This window comes from Zootermopsis nevadensis, unplaced genomic scaffold (genome assembly GCF_977971745.1).
Source record: "Zootermopsis nevadensis isolate Lab colony 2312 unplaced genomic scaffold, Znev_1.0 Znev_ptg000200l, whole genome shotgun sequence".
NCBI lineage: Eukaryota > Metazoa > Arthropoda > Insecta > Blattodea > Termopsidae > Zootermopsis > Zootermopsis nevadensis.
This window is the reverse complement of record NW_028259331.1, coordinates 61,790-86,603: the sequence shown is the minus strand read 5'-3', so window position 1 is coordinate 86,603 and position 24,814 is coordinate 61,790. Positions and strand designations below refer to the sequence as shown.

The 24,814-nt window shown below is 36.1% G+C and overlaps 1 protein-coding gene across 13 annotated transcripts in view; it reads right to left on the bottom strand.

Annotated features, from left to right (window-relative positions):
- Positions 1-259: 259 nt before the first annotated feature.
- LOC147870785 (structural maintenance of chromosomes protein 6-like) overlaps positions 260-24,814 on the bottom strand; it is a 28,162-nt gene continuing 3,607 nt past the window's right edge. For 4 of the 13 annotated variants that reach the window (XM_087341950.1, XM_087341947.1, XM_087341948.1 and 1 more), the window contains exons 3-11: positions 15,660-15,819; positions 15,064-15,259; positions 14,348-14,506; positions 13,529-13,689; positions 11,363-11,452; positions 10,876-11,061; positions 9,918-10,051; positions 9,312-9,331; positions 2,922-3,657 (exon numbers count right to left, since the gene is read on the bottom strand). In XM_087341950.1, coding sequence (XP_087198076.1) covers positions 3,605-3,657; positions 9,312-9,331; positions 9,918-10,051; positions 10,876-11,061; positions 11,363-11,452; positions 13,529-13,689; positions 14,348-14,506; positions 15,064-15,259; positions 15,660-15,819 — 1,159 coding nt within the window. In that variant the 3' untranslated portion in view covers positions 2,922-3,604. Of the gene's footprint in view, positions 692-2,921; positions 3,658-5,538; positions 9,332-9,917; positions 10,052-10,875; positions 11,062-11,362; positions 11,453-13,528; positions 13,690-14,347; positions 14,507-15,063; positions 15,260-15,659; positions 15,820-21,300; positions 21,454-22,474; positions 23,982-24,276; positions 24,796-24,814 lie in introns of those variants that run through there. The other 9 variants (XM_087341953.1, XM_087341954.1, XM_087341956.1 and 6 more) reach the window with 9 other exon arrangements.

Sequence of the window (24,814 nt, the reverse complement as noted above, 5' to 3'; positions counted from 1 at the left end):
CTGCACTTTCCTATCCAAGTCACAAACACTCCAGGTGCCTCATTCTGTCTGGTTCTTCACATCTCCAACTCCAAATAAGCTGCTTCCCCATCACGCACACAACTGATCTTCTGAAACACTGACATTCAGATAACTTTGTCTGCCATCTCTTGGTAATATTACTCCACACACTACAGATACAGTTCACGAGAAAGTTGCCACTAAGCACATCCCCTGATCTCAAACTCCTCTTTCAGACAGACAAGGCACTCACACTGAATCTATAACCGTACACCTCCTCCGAAAGCAAGGAGATCACACGAGGGCCTGAGGTCTTCCTTGTGGCATTGTGAGGCATGCTACTAACTCGTGATACTTGGTCACTAGGAATCTAAAGTGTGCGACCGTGGTGTGGTGGCCACATAACCAACATTACAACCTGTAACCCTAGCTGATTACTTCTACCTTGTCCACTGCGATAGGCTCTTACACAAACTTAAATAAACAGCTACTGAATTTCCACAAGCAAGTCACTAAAACTGAGGCTGCCAACACGTGTCTGTGGATCATCCCAACCGCATCGCCTGATGAATTGTGTCCATCATGCACAATGATCATGTCAGCTCCCGGTGCAAAGTCTTGCTACCTCTGTAGTAATGATGGACTCGTAAATGCGTAACGTCTATAGTATCCCATATGCTTGCAGGCACGCCTACCTGAAACAAAACCATGGACCGAAATAAACATCCGCATTGAGAGACCAGTATTAATTCTTACTACGAAGGCACTCTACACCACATTAATGATCAACTGGCCAACTAAACCGACCTTCCATGCAACCAAAATATTTCTCACTTTACGTCCTTCACACAAAGATGACACACATCAATTCTAATAAAATCAAATTAACTTCCACGCCATGGCAATATATATATATATATATATATATATATATATATATATATATATATATGACAGTGAATCTGCACTAGACTCGTAATGCAGCCCACGATCACGCCGACCTCAGAATTCGCCATTCTCCTCATACGCAGGGACGGCAACGTCGAAAAAAACAGCGAACACATCCCGCCACCGCTGAACTAGCGATATTCGATGATCGTTATATGCCCACCCTGACGAACTCCTCTGCCATCTAACGACAAAAGGGCTGAAGTAGATGTCCTACCTAGCACACTCCACTGCACTGCCGAACGAAATGCTGCCTGAAATACCACTCCACAAATTGTAAAATCATAAGCAGAAACGGGGTTGCTGGAAAGTACTTCCGTAACCGCCATTAGTTACATCTTAGCCCTTAAAAATGACAGGAACTACAAACAAATGAAGGCGAAACACGCCTACCGTCACCTATAAGAAACCAACTACCAAACATAATCATAACCTAAAATCATTTATGAAACCAACCACACGGAACAACACCTAGGATCGTAAAATACAGCTCAATCAACTTAGCACGAAGCACTATGAAACAAATAACACACATTTCGTAACTAGATCGCCTACATTCTGGCACACATTGCCTCTCGGTCACCCGAATTGTTACTGAACCCAGCGACGTTTCACACCCTGCTTAGATCAAAACCAGACACAAATCTTTAATACCTACACGACTATCTATAACACAAGACACCGAGTGAAAGCGTCCACTGCTAACCGTAGTCTCGGACACGAACTTCCACTCGTCAGACTTCATGTTGGCATGTAGACACTCAACACCTCACGCGGATTCAGCAGCGACATCTTCCCTGTTTATTCAATTCTTGGAACTAAATTTGCAGAAACTAATAAGATGAAACGCGGGCTGCGTCAATTAATCAGGCCAACCAACATCACATATAGAAAACCAACTACCAAACATTTCCATAACCTAAAAATCTTCCATCATTTATGAAAACAGGTAGGATTTCGTAAAATACTGCACAATGAACTTAGCGCGAAGCATTCTTAAACGATTATTCCATATGTCGCCACGGGATTGTACTGCACGACTCTCTTTAGCACACTGACTGACTAAGCCCACTGGTAACCGTACTTACGAACACGAACTTCCCTTCGTCAGACTTCATTATGGCACTTGCAGCACTCAACACCTAATACGGACATTCCCTGCTCGATAATTTCTCACAACTAAATTTGCAGGAGGGCGTAGACCTTCTGCTTGTTCACTTATATATTTAAATTATATCCTTTTATTGAGACATGAATAATGCAGTCATTCGAACTGATGAATCTAATATGAATTATTCTAAGGCTCCTTATTATCATCATAATGTTACTAAATAAGTTTAATAAACATTAAAGTTCATTGTCTTCACACAAAAGGAACATGTATTTAATTCAACCTTTTGAAACTCCATGAAACAGAGTCTTTCTTCCAAGCTGATGGTCACTCAGCTAGTAAAGTAAGTCCCGCCTTTCAAGGAACACAAAGGTTTGTTGCCAACTGGTCCTTATTGTGAGCCACAAGAATACAGTTCACAGCTTCCTATCCTATTCCAATAAGATGAACTTTAATATTATCATTTCAACTAAGCCTCCATCTCCCATGTGGTCTGACTGATTAAATTTTTTTATCTGGATAAGTTTAAATGAATAACAATGAAGTGCCTGTTTCCATTTGTGATCCTTACAATTACTGATTCAGGATGCTAATCTACAGGTCATCCTCTCAACCACAATGCTGTAAAAGCTGGACCACATAGTATGTAACCACTAAACTCACTTCCAAACAAACATTTATTTTGACCTATCTAAAGAATTAAACAAAATTAAACTAACCAATTACAACTTTAAATTCATTACATAATTTCAGTGCCAATTCACAAAGTCTCTTGTTTTAATTTCATGCCAGAAAATCAGCTATCACTCCCAGAAAAGCAAGTAAGCTCTTATGCAACTGGGGAATGACAAAAATCAGCACATATTAAAAATTCTCTCTTTTTGATTCAGACAAAACTAAGTTACATTCATCTACAGAAAACTTATGAATGAAAAATCCACACTTTAGGTGCTACAGCAAGAACAGGATATACAATAACAGAGTCATAGCTCTATACCCTTAACATGACAAACAATCAAACATGCAATATTTGAAAATGAATAAGAAAAGAGTGAACCAACTCAAATCAGCTAATCTTCAAGACAAAAATGTACATTATAACATTTTATCTAAACATGAACAATTATGCAAATTTAAGACAGGTTTTATTTCAACAAAAATTCTGATTGTGGACTTTATTGTAATAGTGAAACTGGCATATGTTCCAAGAATTTATAAATAAGAACAATACATTAAATAAATCACCATTTCAGATGGAAATTTTATTTTAAAACATAAAATAATATTTATAAGTCAAAGAGATTAAATATTGCACAAATGTTCAAATCTTAGAAATCAGGTGAAAACTTGTTAACATGTGGTACTTTGTTCACTGGCAGTAAAAAGGTTCAAGTAGGAGTCTCTAACCTTACAAAGTTGGTCTCTGGCTCCTTGCAGATACAGTTCATGAGACCCAAAATGCCATTGAGTGGTGTATCCTGAGCTACAAGGATAATGCGATGCTTAGTGTTGCTTTGGATGACAGTCTGCATTTGTGGCAGCCAATCATAGTTCTGGACTGCAATGTAGATCACAACTGGATTTTCCACCATCAATCCCTGAAACAGATTCCACATACGCTTTCTACCAAAATATATATTCTAACAAAAAATCATTTAGTTTACCCAAAGTTTCTTGATGAGCTGATGATCATACTGCCACCTCTGGCTTAACTGGGATTACTTTTTATTAATCATTTTATGGAACAAATCAATGTATTACTTATACAGCATTAAATAACATAATAATTACACTGGATGAAGTGAAAAGTATAAAGAAGGATGATTCAGTATAACCTGTACATTGATTATGTTGTTGTGGGTTGTGATGCCTTGTAGATTTATAGGTAGAATCCAAGATTTCAGAGAAAACTACTGTTTCTACCTTCAGCCTTACACGGTGTCATAACCCAGATGACTATCATCATATTGTCATCTTTACCATAGTGAAAATGTCAGATCTCACAAAGCTGCACAGTGTTCAATACGTAGAAGGGTAAGCATGCTGCTCAGGCGCATGACTCAAACAAGTTAATTGCAGTTTCAGAGCATAATCATACTCTAAAACGGGTCTCTGATGCTCTTGTCAACCCAAGGTGGTAGATTTCCTCTTATATTATGAAATGGAATTACATAACTTGTAAAATTTACTGTAAAGACATTATCCTTATTTATACAAACTGAAAATCTCAGAATGCCTTTTCAGTAATTTCACTCACATCCATACTTATATCTTTTAATGGAGTTTTACTTTTAATCAGTTAAACACATACATATATAAAAGAGGCTAAAAAGCAGCATTACAGTAGACTTATAGCAAAATCAGACAATAAAATAAAAACAACATGGAACATAATAAAAAGGGAGACAGGGAAAATATATTTATCAGAACAAATGCCACCTCTTCTAATAAACAATGAAAAAGTAAATGATCCTGGAACAGTGGCTAATGCCTTCAATAAGTTTTTTCTAACAATTACTGAAAGCTTAAATTTAAATCAAACAGGGACAGAAGATGCTGTTTCCACTTTAAAAGCTGCATTTCCTGTAAACTTTTCTGGTTCTAATATCATTCCAACCACCGAAACTGAGGTGAAAAGTGTAATAAATTCCCTCAAATCAAAAAACTCATCAGGTTATGATGAAATAAGTAAAATTTTGAAGGCTTGTTCAGCTCTAATTAGTCGTCCATTAACCCACATTTGTAATCACTCATTATACACAGGCATTTTCCAGGACCACCTTAAAATATCAGTAGTACGACCACTGTACAAGAAAGGGGACAAAACCAATATGACAAATTACAGACCAATTTCACTTTTAACTACCTTTTCTAAAGTGCTTGAGAAGATTATGTACAATAGATTAAGTCATCATATGCATGCTAACAACATATTAGTCCAGGAACAATTTGGCTTCAGGAAATGTGTATCCGCTGAAGATGCTGCTTTCAAACTAACAGACAATGTTCTAAAATCTGTTAACCAAAAAATGCATGTTGGAGGAATTTTCTGTGATTTAGCAAAAGCTTTTGACTGTGTAAATCATGAAATTTTGTTGGATAAATTGCATTTTTATGGCATTCAAGGAATAGCAGCGCAATGGTTCAGATCCTATTTAACAGATCAAAGTAAAAGCACCTAAAAACAAACGAAATTTTTTCTCAAACTGGGGAACAATAAAACATGGAGTCCCCCAAGGGTCAATTTTAGGTCCCTTGCTTTTTATAATATACATAAATGACCTTCCTCCAATAATAAAAACAATAAATACTTCAACAGAACCCATAATATTTGCTGATGACACAAGCGTTATAATTTAAAATAAAAATTTTGATGATTTCTGTTCAACATCAAACATAGTTCTGTCTCATATGAGTAAATGGTTTACTGCTAACAAGCTGACCCTAAATCTAGATAAAATTTATAACAAATAACTCACCACAATGTGCTTCAAGTATTGGTTATGATGCGAAGTATATACAAGAGTCGATAAACACAAAATTATTGGGTTTGAAAATTGATAATCACCTAAATTGGACTAATCATATTGATGAACTGATACCTAAGTTAAGTGGCGCATGTTACGCAGTTAGATCTCTGTTCCACGTCAGCAACACTGACACACTCAGATCAGTATATTTTGCATATTTTCACTATTTAATGAAATTTGGAATAATTTTTGGGGGGAAATTCATCAAACATCAAAAAGATATTCACTTTACAAAAGAAAATTGTTAGGTTATTGGCTGGTGTAAAACCTAGGAATTCATGTAGAAGTCTATTTAAGAGATTAGAGATCTTAGCTCTCGTTAATGAACTTTATTGTAAATAACCAAGAACTCTTTCAAACTAATTCTGCTGTACACAGCGTCAACACAAGGAATAAAAATCAGCTTCATAGACCAATTGCCAGTTTTCAGAAGAGTGCATATTATGCAGGGATCAAAATTTTCAACAGTCTACCATCAAATCTCACAAGTCTTGTAAATAAAAAGGCACAATTTAAATCAGCATTGAAGAGATACTTAATTACACACTCCTTTTACTCTGTCGATGAATTCCTAATGTCTACAAGTAAGTCGTAATTTATCCTTTGTATTTTTGTGACATTTATATGACTTGTATTTGTATAACATGTATTGTATTATTATGACTTATTCTACATTCTATTGTCATCTGACTAACTTATGGATCCATGGAATGTAATAAAGATGCATGTATGTATGTATGTCCAATCAGGATAATACTTGGAGGGTGGTTTGGCATTAGATGTGTGTGTGTTTGTGTATGAGTAAGTGGCAGTACAGAACAGATTTATTTATTTTCATATCTTGGACCCCCATTAAATTACTTTAATAACCAAATTACAGTCTACTAGTGAAGGGAAAAGGTTGTGTTGTGTTTTGGAAAAAAAACACTTATATAAGAGCATGTGCGAATTCAATAGAACAATTTGCGCGGTCTTAGATTTATTTGCTGTGCTCCCATCTGAAACATGAATTCCTGCATTTACCCCAGTCAGGCAGAGAGGCCATTGGCAAATATATCTGGGGACAATGCCACAGAACGTCTGCATATATAATAAGATTCTCCGCATCATTTCCTATAATTGTGATCTGAACATGGCACGATATAGCATATACTTGAAGACGGCCGTCTTCCGGGTTGTTGCGCCGTGCAGTCTGGTAGAAGTTTACTGACGTTTCAGAGGTCCTTGCTGCCTCCATTATCAGGGCGATAGGTTACTCATAAAAAACAACCCAGTCTCACTGCCATAAAAACCTCAAATCCTACATAGCATATGGTTAGGTTAGTATGAAATGTGTATTTGTCTATATAATGATGCATTATCAAATCCACTATATTTACTGCATTTACTTAAAAGATATCAATACAATAAAATGAGGTGATACATGATTATCTCTGCACCTTTTATGTTCCCCATCTTCACAAAAAGGTTCACATTTCAGAAGGAAAAAAATTGAACGGGGAGGGGGGGGGAATGTACTAAAAAAGATGCTCTCCATATACATATAATTTTATGGAAGCTCTAATTTTATGTTTTCAAGCTAATTTATTCTTTTAAAATATCCATCGAAGCACAATATTATATCTGGATGAATTACTTTGTATTAGCAGATCGTTGAAATGTATGACTAAGTGATAGATCTCTTACATGTATAGAATTATAGTATCCTTTAAAGCAGAACACATTTTGTCACCCGAATATTAGTAATTTTAATTTCTGTTATCGTAACATGCTTGTATTTAATTCTTTGGATAAGTCGACATGACTATAAGAGAACGATAGATAAAAACACTTAACTTAAATCTTGAAGAATTCCGTATCTTTATATATTGTATGAGATTTTGATGATGATATTGGTTAATTATTAAATATCTAAGATTGTAGCACCTTATTGGATTGGGAGAAGATTTGGAAGCAGATTTCTGTACTGAAAAAGACAGTCCGAGAATTGGGCCACATGCAGTTCCAGATATTTACAGAAGTAAGGTTTAATAGAAATAAACAGAAATCAGGATTTAATAAAAAAATATGCCTGTAGTCTGTATATAATTTCATTACATCGTCACACTCATAGCTGTAAATATGTTTGTATATCCTCCGATTTGTGAAGTAGATTCTACTTCACTTGTATTTTAGATTTAATTTGTAGTTTAAACAAGACTACTGTGTTTTTACAAAACCTGATGATACATATATATTTATATATTTTAAATCTTGTCCGTCTAATCACAATAAACTCTTATTAAATATTAAAATATTACAATAATTAACATTTAAAATATATCAAATGATGTTCTTTATCGAAATATTCGATTTACATTAGACCATCATTTTTTCACGACATGTTTCAGTTCCTAAAAGAACTATCTTCAGGTGAATATAATTATATGAAGATTCAAATCAATAATAACTTAAATACAATTTCTATATATTATTTTAGCGCACATTTTTATCAGATATCAAACGATGTTCTTTTCCAGATTTTATTCCATTTTAATAGCATACTCGATGTTGTTCTGTATATGTACATCATGCTCGATATGACTTTGGTGTTAATTATTGTAATATTTTAATATTTAATAAGAATTTATTGTGATTAGACGGACAAGATTTAAAATATATATTTATTATATCACAATATGACGCAACTTTACCATCTCCTGATGATATATGTTTCTAGATTTTCCAAAGTACTCAATAAAATTATTCTTTTTTCCATTTCTGTTTGTTTGTTTGTTTATTTCAAAACCCAGTGTCGTCATTAGTTTTCACATGACAAAACTTCCTCACAATAAGAGTGTTAACCACTTTCTTGTCGAATGTAATGTTCGTCTTCTGGACTGAGGCTTGTAAGTAGATTGTAACATTTTGGATTGACGTACGTCCTCCATCTTCCAGGGTGAAGTGATGATAGATGCAGTATCTTTTACCAGTGTGTTCACGTCCACCTACTTACAAGTTTAATCGACATTCAAACTCAGAAGACAAACACTGACATCTTGTCATGAGAACCTCAGGTCTCATTTGAAATTTGTCATAATTATAATAATTTTTCTGAAAGGCGAAGCTGATTTACACGAGTATAACATACCTTTGAAGCAGAAGAAAAGAAAAGTCAATAATGAAGCAATCATGCAGTTTCAGCTTCTTCTGAAGAATGAAACAAGGGAATCCGTTTATGAAGAAAAGTAGAGAAAGTAGAGAGAGAAAGGTGAGTTTGGTTGTATCGATCAGGGCCCTGAAAACCAACCAGACCACTAACACGGCCCTTTTCAGGGCCCTGATCCATACAATCAAACTCACCTTTCTCTCTCTATTTTCTCTCCCTCTCCCACTCTCGCCCACGTGCTACCATTGGTCCAATCCCATAAATGCTCCCATTGGCTCGGGGCAGGCTACACCTTTCACTTCCCGGCCTATAAACCCAGCACCTCACACCCTATTGGCATATTCATCGCCCTGATGACGGAGGCAGTATGACCTCTGAAGCGTTGGTTAACATTGACCAGACTACACAGCGCAACAACCCAGAAGACAGAAATCTTCATACTCATCGCCCTGATGACGGAGACAGTATGACCTCTGAAACGTCGGTAAACATCGACCAGACTACACAGCACAATAACCCAGAAGACGGATATCTTCAAGATACAAGCTCCTTCTTCTTCACTGTGTATTATTACCCCTGCATAGATCATCCATCCTGTAAGTAAAAATAATATATTATGATATTAAAAGGAAACACTGTCATATAGTTAAGCAGTGTTATTCTACTGACGAAATAAGCAACAGAAACATGTGAACTATCTATTTGTTAGCTAAACAACCAAATCATGCACACAGCAAGCTAATAAATGAAAGTGCTGGCACACAATATAAAAAAAAACAGACTAGAATTGTATTCTCGTGAGCCTACTGACAAGGCAACACTTTTAATGCTGCAGAAGTTAACTATTAATCTGTATTTCATGATAACAGGTACACAAACTTAGTCGGTAAACAACGAACTTTTAAAACTCTTAAAATGGCATTGCAGGGGCTGGAAAAGATTTACCACTCACAGAATAGCAAGTATAATTTATGCAATATAAAGCATTAATGTGCACACATGCAGGCACACGTATGCGCACACACAACATCCTATCCAACTTCAAACTTTTCACCAAATGTAACAGCAAAAAAGATTAAATATTCCAAGAACCCTCCAACCCAACCAGACACTGAAGATGAACGTGGTTGATACAGAGAAGAGGCTTAGTATTCTATCTTGCTCTTAGTTTATTTAGTACCTGTGTATTGTAACATCCCCATGGGACTGAATGGCGGATACGCGTTGTGCGGTGAGGAAGATAAACTGGAAGTCTGTCTTCTGTCGGGGATGGTTCGAAAGTAAATTCATGATCCTTTGATGATTCATCATATCCTGAAATATAAAATATTTAACTAAAGAAGCAACAAAAACCTTAAAACAAGGACTTACAAAATCACCTATGAAATGCCAATGTAAGGATAACATTTATACAAAGCCTACTCTGCTTCCTATAAATCATGTGGCCTATTTATTCGTTCTACGTGTCGTCTGGTGACGGCGTAGCTTACAGTTCTCATACAATTTACTCTGAATACCATGCATGGCACAGGTCACATTTGAGGATTATGTCTACGATACCTCAGTCTTTGTGGAAATCACTATATTAAAATTAAAATTAAAATATGGTGTATACAGTCACACGCTAAAGTTAGAAATGTATTCCAACTATGAATTTGTGACTCATGAATTCAGAGTGAAAAGCAAACTAGAAGGGATTTATGTACAATGATTCTGTCAAAATAAATACATTAACATCATCACACAATTCTGTTGGCCATACACATTTGAAAATATGCAAAATACTGGGCAAATAAATTGTAAAATATGGTACAAAAATCGATAAGGTGTAACATATACAGAAGAAGAATGCAGACCAGATACAGCGCAGAATTAAAACAAACAAGGCAGAGTTACAAGGGAACCAGGGAGATGCTGGCAAGGTGATGAGGCTGATAAAGGCATTAAGATACTTAATCCATGAAGACGAGAAGGTATAAATGAATGAGAAAATGAAAGCCACAAACAATCATTCAAGGCAGAATTGGCACAATGCCTGTACCAAGTACCACAAACTAATTTCTAGGTAACAGGAAACAAGAACAAAAGGATTTGCGAAGTCCTATTTCTCACTGTATTGTACTCTTTGCTGCTCTTACCGCAGAGAAATAAAATCCATCCAAGATATAGAAAGGTGGCTTAATAGCTTCCCAAAGGGCCATGATTAAACAAACAATGGCGTATGAACAATCTCCTGTAGGCATGATGTCTTCTACATGAGGGTCATTCATAGACGACACTTTCACTTCCAACGTCTGTTTTTGGTGATCAATCTTAATTTCACCCTGCAATCAACATTTGCCAAAATCAAAGTCTCTGAGGAGACACAAACACATTACAAATTAAAAACATAGTTAACAGAACACATAAGAGGCCACAAACATCAAACATCTGATTCAGCTTTCACTATCAAACCCAAAACACTTTTGCCTACATACGATGTAATTTACTTCTATTAATTTTTCACTTAAAATTAAATATCATCCCACCACACGTCTGACAATACGTTGGATTTGAGAGAGACTACTTGTCCATAAAACAGAAAAGTTGAGAAGTACTGTTTTAGAGAAATGTTCTGATTCTTACTTTGCGTCCGCACCCTTGGAGCAAACTCTCGAAAAGGGACTTCACTTGCAAATCAATCATATCACGTGGTTCGATCATGTTTTCTAGATCCTGAAACATACAAAACAGAAACTAAATAACCACAGAAGAAACAGTTCAAATTCCTATAAAATTAGACAACAGCTACTACAGTCTTCAAAAATGCAACTCAAAATACCTGGTAGGGCAGGAGTACCTGAACAGCTGCATTTTCACCTTATCCAGTGAAAAATTATTAGCCACAGTTACTAGGATTCATACTACCCACGTAACAAATATCAACAATTCAGAGGAACATACTGCCTCGATATTTTCAGCCCTAAAGATGGAAGCAGGACGTTCCTCAGGAATGTTGGTATTTACATACAAATCCACATGGATTTACAACCCACAAGACCAATATTTGCGGATTAACAACAACGGCTTCATGAATTCATATTTAACAACTTAACAAATGTTTAACAAGCTAAGAAATGTATGCACAGCGTAACAGTGATGGTCCAATGTCTGTGATGTCAGTTGTCTGGAATCAGCAACAATTGATCCATAACCACTGTGCCCCTGCCAGCAGCTTCCAAAGTCTGATTTCTCACTCAAATGAAAGTAGCATTTTTTAAAAAATGTGCATTTCTCATTTAATAGTACCACACCAAAGGAGTTGCACTGAAGTGGCACTTAATCATTGATTGCAAATGACACCGAGTTTATTACTTTCACTTACATCAAAACTTGATGTTGCAACTTCCAGTGCAAAATTTACAAGTGTAACTCATACTATTACAAAGATTTAACAAAATGTAAGCAAGCACGATAAATATGAAGTTGATGCAATGTTGCAATGTGTAGTCTGGTTGAAACTCGCCTACATCGCAGAGGCGCTTAATGCCTCCGAAACGTTGGTAAATTTCTACCATAACCTAGAAGACAAGTCACCTGATTTCTGGCTGCTTGCACATTACAATCTGCACAAATAGAAAACATTCAAATACAATCTTATTCTTCTTCAGTTGGTGGACCCTGGCTTCCTTACATACAATACAAAATTTTCCTGCCTTATTTTACTTCCCCTGAGTATTACAATTTTTAATAGTAAATGAGTAGTAATTTCTCTGGAATAAACACAGCATAAAACAAACAACCATTGCAGCAGTGTAGTTACCATGTGCTTTATACACAGGAGGTCCCTGGTTCAAATTTCAGCCTGGAGACCTATTATCCTGAGACTTCCCTCAGTCCTTCCAGGCACATCCTGGGTCAGTACCTTAAATTAGGTGAGGACAAGATAGCACTCCCTCCACACCCTTTCCCATCCATTATATATCATCTAATGCCATAAAGTCTTAACTAGTAGCTAATGACAGTGGCGAAAAATAAACCACAAACAAATAAAAATATAATTTTTAAAGCAAGTGACATCCACAAAATCCGTCACCAACGGCGTATTTCCTGAAAGGATAAACAGAAAGTGGGGATGAAATTCGAGTTTCTCACAGAGAACAGGTGAGTATCAAAGTCATGGAAGAACATATTTCCTCCAGTATGTTCCTCCAAGACAAAAGGTACCCACCTACAAACCCACATGGCAACAGACAGAAAATGGGATCTCAAGCCAAGTTAATTGTAAATTTGTCTGAATAAAATAAAACTGGTACTGCTGTTCAGTCTGATATGCATTCACTACAGCGCAGATGCAAATAAGTGCATTACACAATTTAATCATTTAAAGAGGAAATGACAGCCATCTGAATTGTAAAAAAGTTGTAACAAAACTCATTCTATTGTAAACATTAATCAACATTTGAACAGAATAACAACCTCTTTCTTAGATATTAAGGGACGGTAGACGGTAGACTACTGTCCCTTAATATCGGACACACAACACATCACTTACAACCCAATATAAAACATCCAAGCACAACCTCCAAATTTAAAGGAGAGACAAAACTTAAAACCAAACAAATCAATATACGCAACGCAAGATGTACAACAGTTTTTAAAATTGATAGACCTGATGATGATGTAATACACATTGAAACATGTCGTCAATACAAAAAATGTAACAAGATACTCTTTCTTAGAGTTTAAAATGGTAGTGACCTTTCGTTTATTTGACATCGACTCTGCACATGACCATTTTATTTGTCCTACCTTCCTTGCCTTCATAAAGAATTTGTACTTCTGAGAACTGCTACTGTTTAGGAATTCCAGGACATCTTCCCGATTCAGAATTGTTACAGGATTGTCAATTTGTATGTTGAATGCTGAAACAATTTTGTCCAGTTCTTCTTTTTTCCTGGAAATTACTTCACCTGCAACAGGAAACAAGTGAGAAATGATATACACAGTAATGTAACCCACTGACCCAAATGTGATCAACTGCTACTCCAAACAAACTATTTCATTGAGACGGTCGGGACCTGGTGCCAATTTAACGAAGATGAAAGGATAGGCAATGTGCCACTTACAGAAATCTTCAATATTTAAAAGCTGTAAATTTTGTAATATAGTAGAGTCAATCGAGACTATTAGTTTGAATGGAGTACAGTACATAAATCTTGTAAATCAACCTTCACCCAAGTTATTAATTCAATACATCAAGTAACGCGAGTTGAAATAAACTGAAACTTCCTATATAATGCTGTATATGGAGGAAGACCAACAGGACTCTCAGAAAAGAAGAAGCCTAATATGACACTTTTACGCAATTTCAGTAAAATGGGCCTGAAATCTGCGCATCTTTTTAAACAGCCAAAAATAGAACATATTTGAAACAAATATGACGAAACAGACATTTACACATAATCAGTGTGCATGGTAAAATGCCCTCTTAAAACACATATACAATCAGGAAGGGGACAAGTCATATTTTATTTATAAAAAACTAATTGTTTAAAGATAACAAATTTCTTGTTGAGAGCATCCAATATATGAGATGAAGGAAAAGCAGAGGGAAAGAAAGCCCAGTACCTTCTTCTGACTTTATTTCGTATGTGCCGCGACCAGTTGCATCGAAGCGTCTCCTTACAATTATATGGTCACCATATTGTTCTCTCTCGTAATTAAGGTGACCAGTATTCTTCAATGTCACTTCGATGGTAGCAGTGACTTTACCCTTCTTTATAAATTCTGGAAGAAACAGGAACAATTCTAAAATTCTGATACACACACTTAATCTTCCTTCCAATATCATATGAAATAAAATTAAAGTTTTGGACCAAATCCACTGTTCATTCAGTATTAGGTTAACTGAGGGGATCCTTCGCAATTCTCATGTTCTCTAATTCAGTCATTTGGGCTTGATGATATTAAACATCACGATCTTACAAAATTTACTTAATGGGTTGGCAATAAATACCATGGTATAATTTTTTTCATCAGTGCAGGAATGGTAAGTCATGGTAGGAGAATATCCAGCGCACAATATGCTGGATCTTCTCTGCCCCCTGAGTTACCAAGCTCACACATGTACACACTATGAATTATTTTATATAATCAGATTAAAGAAATTTAAAAACATAAATAATATGTACTGGGAAATTAGTTTTAAGGGAAGATAAGAGATGACAAATTTCAGTTCATTACCTGTGTAGACTGTACACTCAGACTTTTCAGACTGGACTAAATTCAAGCTAGATAAGCAAAGACTAAACCTATGACCTTAGCAACTTGTTACAATATGTTACCTTTCAAAGAGGTTCCTCTCTTAATAGCTCTTGGGTTACCTCCCAAACCAAGTACAAGAGCATAAACTATCACAGTTTTGCCACTGCCATTCTTCCCAAAAACAAAATTACCTCTTCCGTTCAGACGAACCTCCAAGGATGAGTGGCACATGAAATTTGTTATGTATATTTTTTCAATGATCCCAGATTTTGGTTCCTGTAATGTCAATATTCTTTTAAAATAAAATTGCAGTAAACTCTACAAATGAGGCAAACTTGTCCCTGAGCACTAGAACCATGCTAGTTCAGTTGCAACACATCAATCACATTTATAATAATCAATCTTCAGGGGCTCCTATAATGTATAAAGTTCCACACTTTTCTGTCAATTCATGACACACAGATTGAAACTTCAATCTGCAGTACAACAAAAGTGGAACTCCAAGATCCAAATTCTTAAAATGTTCACACATGAATACACGACTTAGAAGAAACCCAGGCACCAAAACAAATATTTAGTAACATGGCAACCTGGTACATATTATAATTTATGCTCTGCGTGTGTAATCATGTGCCTATAAATAAGGACTCATATACACCAGTTACATAGAACTCACATTTGAGGGGTGTCCACTAGAACTGGATTCGTCTCCGTCATTATCTCTTCGGAATTTAGAGGTGCTCGGTGCATCGTCTGATTCTCGAACTCGCTCATCTCGACTGCCAGAGTTCTTTTGTTCAAGTGAAGCTCCTTTCACATTCATTTTTAAAGATGACCTACAGAATCAGAAACATGTGAGAACTACAACTTTACTTCTTAGATAATTTCATAAAAATGTAACAAACTTAATTTGACAGACTTCAACACAACTTACATGCGTAATACCTGTCTCATATAAACCGTACTTCTTGAATGAATTATCCTAGAAATAAGATAGAACTTTCTTTCTGCTGTTACGTCCTCCCTTACATCCAAACTAAGTAACCACATCTAAACAATTACTCATAAAACACACAAAATATGTAGCTTAAACTCAAATTTTAAATATTTCACGATACTGTATCACATCACTACTCGCTTACACAGGCCCACCTGACTCAATTCTCATTCAGCTAGACACTAGATGTACGTAATTTTTAATAGGTCTTATTTCATAAGGAATTCAAGAATAAACAAATATGCAATTTCCACATTTACTTCTAGTCAATCAACATAATCTGGACATGTGAAGGCCAGAGTGAGCGAGCAATTTCGCATGAGATACGGGTCAAATGCCATTTTTAGATCAATGAAATCTAAAATCCTACAATGAGCTGGGTTTATGGCTTGAAATAGAAATCTAAGGAATTCACACTGAATTTCTTGGTAAACATCAATTTGGAAGGCACGTACTTGGAGGAGCTGGTAATTATATAATTCCCCGTGTTACATGATGGTGTTCGCTCGACTCGCCACCAAAGTCAATTTCCATTTATGCCTGTGTCCTGCCAGTGGTCTCCTTACTTCAAACATGAGGTACACATTTCATATACCTCCAATGCGCGCTACATGTCTCCTCCATCAAGCCCTCCTAGATTTTATTATCGTAACAATATTTTTGAATACGCTGGATACTACGTGCAGAACGTAAAGCCTTTGTGTTTGCATTTCTGTACAAAAAGTGCTCAAAATCGTTTATATCGAGGGGAAAGTATGGAATTTGACATAAACCGACCAGTCCAAAAAAAGAATATTAATTAACAAGAAACAGAACAAGGGGGAACAAATTACAAAATATTCTATCAACTGGTTTCAAGGCACACATTTCTTTCTACTCGGATCCCAAATACATCCATCCACATTCAATTCGACTCGAATGTAGAGAAGTTTACACAGCCCTGTTTTAGTTGCAAAGAATAACAACATACTAGGTCTCTCTTCACACACGAACATGTTTTGGTCATTTAAAATTACGTAACTTCAGTATCGCAAACCAGACAGCGTCGAATGACAGAATAATTAGTTAATAATTAACCGGAAAGTATTCAGGATGGACGGCCAGTGGCGTAGTTTAAGGTACCATCCAGGCATCTTCCTGGAGATACTGAGGAAAATCATGAAATACCTCCATCAGAAAGCACGGTCTTTGGGCTGAGAACAGAGCCTCACAAATACGAAACCCGAACTGTAATTATGTGACTGCGATGATGTTCTTTGTCACTGAACAAGTAGACCTATTTTCTATACGTGTTTGAGGATTCTTACGTTAGTAAGGGAAAATTGACTGCATAAAAACGTAACAAATGGCTGCTCAGTCAATATGTTCTTGAAGAAAGGTACATTTATCATTAATTATATTACAAAAATAACGTTATATAAATCAATAATGGACTGAATCGTTTCCTTGGCTTTATAAACTCGTCATTAAAGAAAAACTAAGATGATTTTGGTAAGATCTGAGTTCCCCACGGCGACGAGTATGATGATGGGGGCACAAGGATCTGAAACGGCGGTCAATATCTACCAAACTATAAACGGCTTCCGTACAGACTAAACTTTTAGACGACTAATAGTGCCTTCCACTGACGTTAAATTGTTTCGACGGGTAAGATCGAGCGAGTTCACCCGGTGACTGCCACGACTGCACACTGGCCGGCAGAAAAGCAGCTCATTCATTACAATTGCAGTGCCTAATTGGGCACCTCCAAATACAAATTAGAGAAAAATCCGGGCCAGCCTTGTGACATATTCTGGCCTCCTGACGATAACTGACAGATACAATGACCTGAATGTTAACGCCATCCGCAAGTTAAAAATGAACTCGGACACGCTGTCAAAAATGTATCCCCTTTTAAACCGTTGCTCTAACACTTTTAAGTTTTTCATTCGGGCTACTACGGCAACCGCTGCTCGTTGTTGTCCCCATTTTAAAGAAGAACAATTAGGATTCTCTTAGCTCGAATGTGACTCCGATGCAGTTCGAAGAGCCTCACACAACAGTTAAATGGAGTATTCTAATTGTGACTGCGCGTGGTACGTGCAGCGCGTCCTTCGTTCGCGGATGAAAACGGCACCTGATGTGGAGGGCAGCTGCTAATACTTTAAAGGTTGCTGTGTATGCGAGTGGAAATGTATATGGATTCTGAAAGACTAAATATAATTAATTCATCAACACAAATTACAGGACAGAATTTAGCAATTAGTAAAACTCTTACTGGTGAATACCATAACATAAGTGTAAAAGTTTCAACCTGTAGTTTAATATCACCTTAGCTGTACACACAGCCACGTTGTTCACGATCTCGCAGTTTAACAGCTTTCAGTAGAGGGACAAAAATGTTTGGTACTGGTGAACAGTTGTAATTACAACTAATACTTTTGCTGCAATGTCACTGACAATTAAAAAAACTGGCACAAGAACAAATACAAATAAAAGCTTTCTTACTCAGACTAGTGACAGAGTCCTCAAGCAATACGGTACGATCCCTAACTCACAAAGCAAGATGCAATCAAGCCATGGCCAGTGCATGCCTTTCAAATTCCAATGCAATGCCAAATGTAGAATGACTTTCAATAAAAGATAATCATCACAAGGCACAGAAAGTATGATCCCAAAATCCTAACAAGCTGTCTTTTTATACTAAAACACATAAGCTCCATTAGGCCCTCATGCTATTGTCATTAAAGAAAAAAGTAACCATATTTATTCCTCTGTTACTTTAATAATGCTTTGTCATTTCCGAGGAACACTTATCATAAACTGGCAGGAACATTGTAAATTATAAATTGTACAGAATACAGCAATACCCAGAGGAACTGAGGAAAATAATGAAAACTGAAAAGTTAGGGTATCAGATTTGAATCCTGAGACTATGGTGAACTGGAAAGAGAGTAAAACAAAGCAGCTGTGGCATATTTTGTTATATAGTTCACTGGAATGATGAGAAAACATCAGTCTTGACACCTGTAACCAATTTCAGGATGTAAGCCACATACAGCGGTATAAATTTTTCCTATTAATTATAGTTAATACATTCATTCCTCAATTTTTAAAGGCAGATATTCCCTTTTTTATTGCTACATATATAAAAATTAATTTCATACTCATTTAGAGAAAAATTATTATCGATATGGTAACGTGATACATTCACATACTAAATAAAACCTACAAGTAAATATGTAGTACACACACATTTAATATAATGAACACTGCTAATTTGATACTAATTAAAACAAATTATATAAACAACAAAATTATTATTCTTTAACCCACTGCTCCTCAGACTGTACAAGAAGAAAAACACAGTGAAATGTCACCTGTAATTTTAAACTGGGTTTAAGGCACTACAATCTACTGTTTAAAATGTTTTAAAAATAAATTTAAATGGTGGCATTTGACATCAATATATGACGATTCACTTGTGGGTACAAGTCGATTGCTGAGGTACCAACTGAGAAGCTACAGAATTAAATATGCTATCTTGTTATTTGTTTCATAGAGATCCTTGAAACAGCAAAGAGCATTCTCAGATTTTTTTGTTCAATATTTGGACCAAATACGTATGCTGCAGGACCCTTGTAAGGGGGGGAGACATTTAGACAGGGGTAGGGGTGATTTGACTGAAGAGTATCAATGGGATTAGCAGAGCAAGGTATTGTATCACCTGCCTGGAAAGAGTAGTAAACTATAGCACATCCCACAGTACTGCAGTATGATACAGCTTGCTTTTATGATATATAAAGAGTTCAATTTCTTCCCAATAAAAAATGACAATCTCATAAACTCGTGGGTATTTTAAGTAGAGCTGAAGTCTGAACTTCATTCCCTCAAATATATACACAGTCATAATGATATAAACAGGGGCATTTTAAACTGCCTTTAGACTGTTTAGTCCGATTTTGACATTCTGCAGGAAAACAAAATTCCTTTTAATTATTCCAAATTGTTTGAAAATTTCAAGTGAATCTTAGTTAGAGAATCCTTTCCTTAAAGTGGATGATTAGGTTAAAAATTAATCTTTGACGTACTGTCAAGCCTTAGAAGCATTTTGGACATACACAGTGCTATTTGTCTGAATATACAAACATTATAACAATATCATGACACAACAGGACCATATAGTCCTATTCAACCAACCACACACACACAAATTAATGGGACACTTAACCCTTAAAGCTTAGGAACATTTGTTCACACAGATCAACGCTTATATCGTCCAGTAACCGAGACCTTCAACAAAATGATGGACACCAAGAGAATTCAATGGATGTCATGGTATTGGCCAAATTTTATTTTAGATTTTAATTGAATTATTCTTATTACCAGATGCCATACTGCCACAACAAGCTGGTTCAATTTCACTGTCAAATGAGATTACTTCATCAGAGACACTCTTCAAAATTAGATGTTCTCTATTTCGTTCCTCAAGTTTCAACTAAACGTAACTTCAATACATATGTCAGTTTCTGTAAACATACGACGTAGGTCATTTACAGTATTCAAACTTCCAAAACAACAAAAATCACGCAACTACAAACAATGAATGAAGTATTATTTGTTGTGGCAACATTGCGTGTTTCATCTAGCTTACATTCAGATGTCACTGACAAGACATCATCCCCATGTGATCTTTTGGTAAAAATAACTTTCATAGGGTTGGTAATCTTAATTTCAATTTCGGAGTTGTGTGTGTGTTTGCTTACAGTTCAAAAAAATATATTCTAATTCATATGAAATTTGAAGTGCTTCTTCCTGGAAACCAAGAAGATATTTTAGAAAAGTCAAAAACTCAGTCCTGAATTTGAGTGCTGGTGATGGTGCTTCCTGTTGCTTGGAAACTAGACATGAAAGGACAGTGCCATGACCGAAATTGCTTTTTTCAATAAGCAGACCACAGTAAAAATGGCTGCAACTCCAAAAACAGAGATACGGGTGAGAAATGGCCAATGAATTTTGCTTACAAAACATCTTGTTCCTGCTCATAAGGTTCTTTTACATGCCATAAAACTATGACATGAGACCGCCGGCTTTACTTCCCCTCTGAAGAAAGTTTTATCATCCTTAAAAGTCCACCGACCTTGGCTGGGTTTGAACCCGAGAACCCTGGGTCCAGTGGCGAAAACGCAAACCACAAGTCCACTGAGGGCAACTTAAAAGTACAATAGTCAAAACAAACAGGTAAGCAGATTAATACGGAGCAATCACATTATTACACATTATCAGACTTTCATCTCATCATGCTGACTTAAGAAGCAAGTAATGAATTCCCTATTTCTACCTGCTGACTCAGACGACTCCACCTTGATGTAGTAGCCTCCACATCTGATTTCACTGTCTGTGACATGATGCCATCATCCACAAAATGACGTCCAATATCCTGGATCTTGGCCAGGCGAGCTTCTGGATGATTTCGAATGTAGTTTTCAAGGTCCTTCAAAAGAATTGCTAAATCATTTACTTTCACAAAACATAAAAGTAGCTATAGTGACTTCGAAAGCGATCCAGGAATGACACTTTTTAGGATATAAGCCAAAAGACCGATCATTTGCAGGAATTCCATAATCTTCAAACACAACTCCATATAAATTGTTTGTTCTTTAATGTGTTTACTCATCAAGGAGATGTGCAGAAGACTGAAATAAGAATTATAACCTTGCAAGCTACCCTGAAAGACCATTTCCTCAGAACTCACTCTGATCCATAAATTTCAACAAGAGATGTGAAAATGAATATAAGCCAGTTCAGAATGTAACTGCTACATAGCCTGCAGATATGGAGTCTTCTCAAAGGTTTCAAACTCAGTTATTCTGACCGAGGATTTTTGTGGGGTCTCCTTAGTATTTTCACATAAATGCAAGAAAACTGCCCTAAAGTAGACTCTCCCCTCAAAACTACCCTACTCCTATTCATTCAGTTACGAGGGAAAAAAATGTGTTAATGCCTGCACTCATCACCTTCACAGTAAATAGTCTACATGCATTATCCTCAGAAGGTAAATTTCAGATTCACTGAATATGTAACATTTGAGGTTTCCACAGTGACAAATCCAAAGACAATGATCACTGGTAAACTTATACCAGACCACAGAAGACAGCCATCTTATGTCTGGTCATCTGACTAAGTGATTTCCCTAATCGCTTCTCTAGTTTGTCCAACCAATCCATTTCTTGGGCAACCAAAGCTGATTAAGGAAAATTCTCATATTTTATTCAATTACAGAAATTTCAAAAAAACAAAAACAGATGATAGCTGAAAATAAACTATAAACTCTTGCCTGACTTACAACATAACATAAAGTCACCTGGTAATTAAACAATATCTTACTATTAAATAACACACGTAACATTTATGCACACTGAGTGGAAACATAGTGAGTATGCATATACTGAAAAACGTGAAATGATTCAGCATCTGTGCGTCAGTCACCAAGATCCAGTTATCATCTGACTTACTCATCACCCAAATGACGGAGGCTGCAAAGCATCTCAGCAATATTATGGTAAAATTAGGATGAGCGAAGAAACATAACCAGACTTTTCAGTAAGTTTGTTGAAGGAATCTGAGCAGTTGTAAGAAATGTGTGTCTTCCAAAACAATTCATCGAAGATCTCAATGGAAGCCCAGCGACACCAGAAACAAAAAGATCACAACATCAAAATGCTGATACGTTTTTCTAATTTCAACAGAAACAACCATTATAAAACTGTTAATATTTCTCCATAAATTCAAAATCACAGGATGTATCATTTAGAGGTTATGAATCTCGATGTAAGGTCATGTGTCGTACTTGCAATTTACATTTCTTAAAAACTAGCAGAACATATGAAATAAGCAATATTGCTATAGACATCTGCAACATTTCAGAAATATCTTTGACAGAAGAAACAATTAGCAGACCTCAAATAGGTAAGCTGTTTCAAAATTTAAAAAAAAATAAAATGACTTTCATCGAAGATACTGAAATTTTACAGTCCAACAGTAAAGCAGATAAAAAGTTATACAAATTAGGGGACTTGTTTACAAATAAATCAGACATCTCACCAAATGTAAGTTAATAAGGATGGATTCTCATTCTGATACAAAATCTTAAGAACCAACATACTGCTGCAAAAGTTGTCTCATCTGCTGACTTACAAGCGGAAGTAGAGTCAAGTCAATGTGTCAAAACTCCTGGAAAACTTCAGAAAGAACCTTATTTCCTTTCCAAGAAAATCAGAAGTGATAAAACAATGGTTCATGGGTAACCCCAAAACAAATCTTCAAAATTAACAGGTCTAGTATGATGAATCATAAAAGAGGCCAGACGAGTTCACTCAAATGCAAGGAGCACATAGAATGTCCTCCTCTTTTGATGTAAACAGAAATCTGTATTGGGAGTTTATTTCATATATAAGTTTTTCTAAATAAAATGTTGTGATTGCTTTCTTCACTCTGTTGTTTGTGCAGAAATTTCTGACAACCATTCCGGCTGTTGCGCATTTCTTAACATATTCCTCCGCATTTAGTATTGCGCGACTTTTCGTTCTTCCAAAAACTCAATTTAGAATTCAAAGCGAAAAGGTTTCGATGACATCAATGAAATAAAGGGGACAATCAAAGACTAGGTTTTCAAAATTCCACAGCAACTTATAAAATTACAGAAGCTCGGTATTTGCTGTAACAGGTTTGAAAGGGTACTTCCAAACAGAACAGCATCAAATAAGTACTGAGATAAAATTTCAGTATGGAAATTTAACTTGTCACATCTCGTGACACTGGCTATTAATGAAACAATAGGAATGTGATTCCTCACAGAAACTGCAGGATACAGAATGCCGGATCTTAAATGTAACAAAGATAATACAGAAGAACCAATAATAAATATGAGGACAACATGAAAACTATGAAAAGATGCATGAGAACAGAATTCCAAAGCAACTTTATCAACATAAACCGAAGAGTAGAACAATCCAGGAATGCCTGAAAAAAAAAACAGAATAACTTTAATCCCTGTATATGGGGCAGGCCAAAACTTAATCCATAATGTTGATGTTGATCACGATGAGACGAAACACCTTCAAAAACCAAAGATGATAAATTCAAGTTTTAGATCCTTTACAGCAACACATTCATAAAAACAGGCCAAATCTTTGGCAAGATGAGAGGACAGTATTACTTTTGACAACTTATTCCTGTCCGAAAAAACAAATAACAGTGTTCAAACATTTACCACAAGAAAAAATCTTAAAGAAATTTAATTTTCAATCATACATACACAAACAATAACAGTAGAGATTCTTGGGCAATGACATTCCAGGCTTTTTACAAAAATAAAGTATGTTACAAACATATTTCCAACTCAGTCCTCAGTTATGAAGATGGCGATATGCGTTCAACCCACGAACAAAGGACAAGTAGCGGCTTTGTCATTACGCGTGAATCGAGTGAAGTTATTTACTTCTCAGAATGGCACGTGTAAAATACCCACAATATTAATGCATAAACGTACTCAATTTCCCTTGCCCAAGTCACATACATTCGAATATGCAGTCAATTTCTAGCGTTCTTCTTCCAATCACCGCCCGCACAACATTCGCAAACAACTCAACACAACACAACCTCAAATTGCAAAAAACGAATATGAACGTACGTTGCAGCGTCTTAAAGGATAACCGAATGACAACAGGAAAACCATAACGATCCACACTGCAATGAATATTCTGATTTAATACCTGGGTCCAAGAGTTACGAAGGGAACTGACCCTCAAAACACAACGAAACTAAAACAAGGCGGGGTCCTGCGCAAGCGCAAG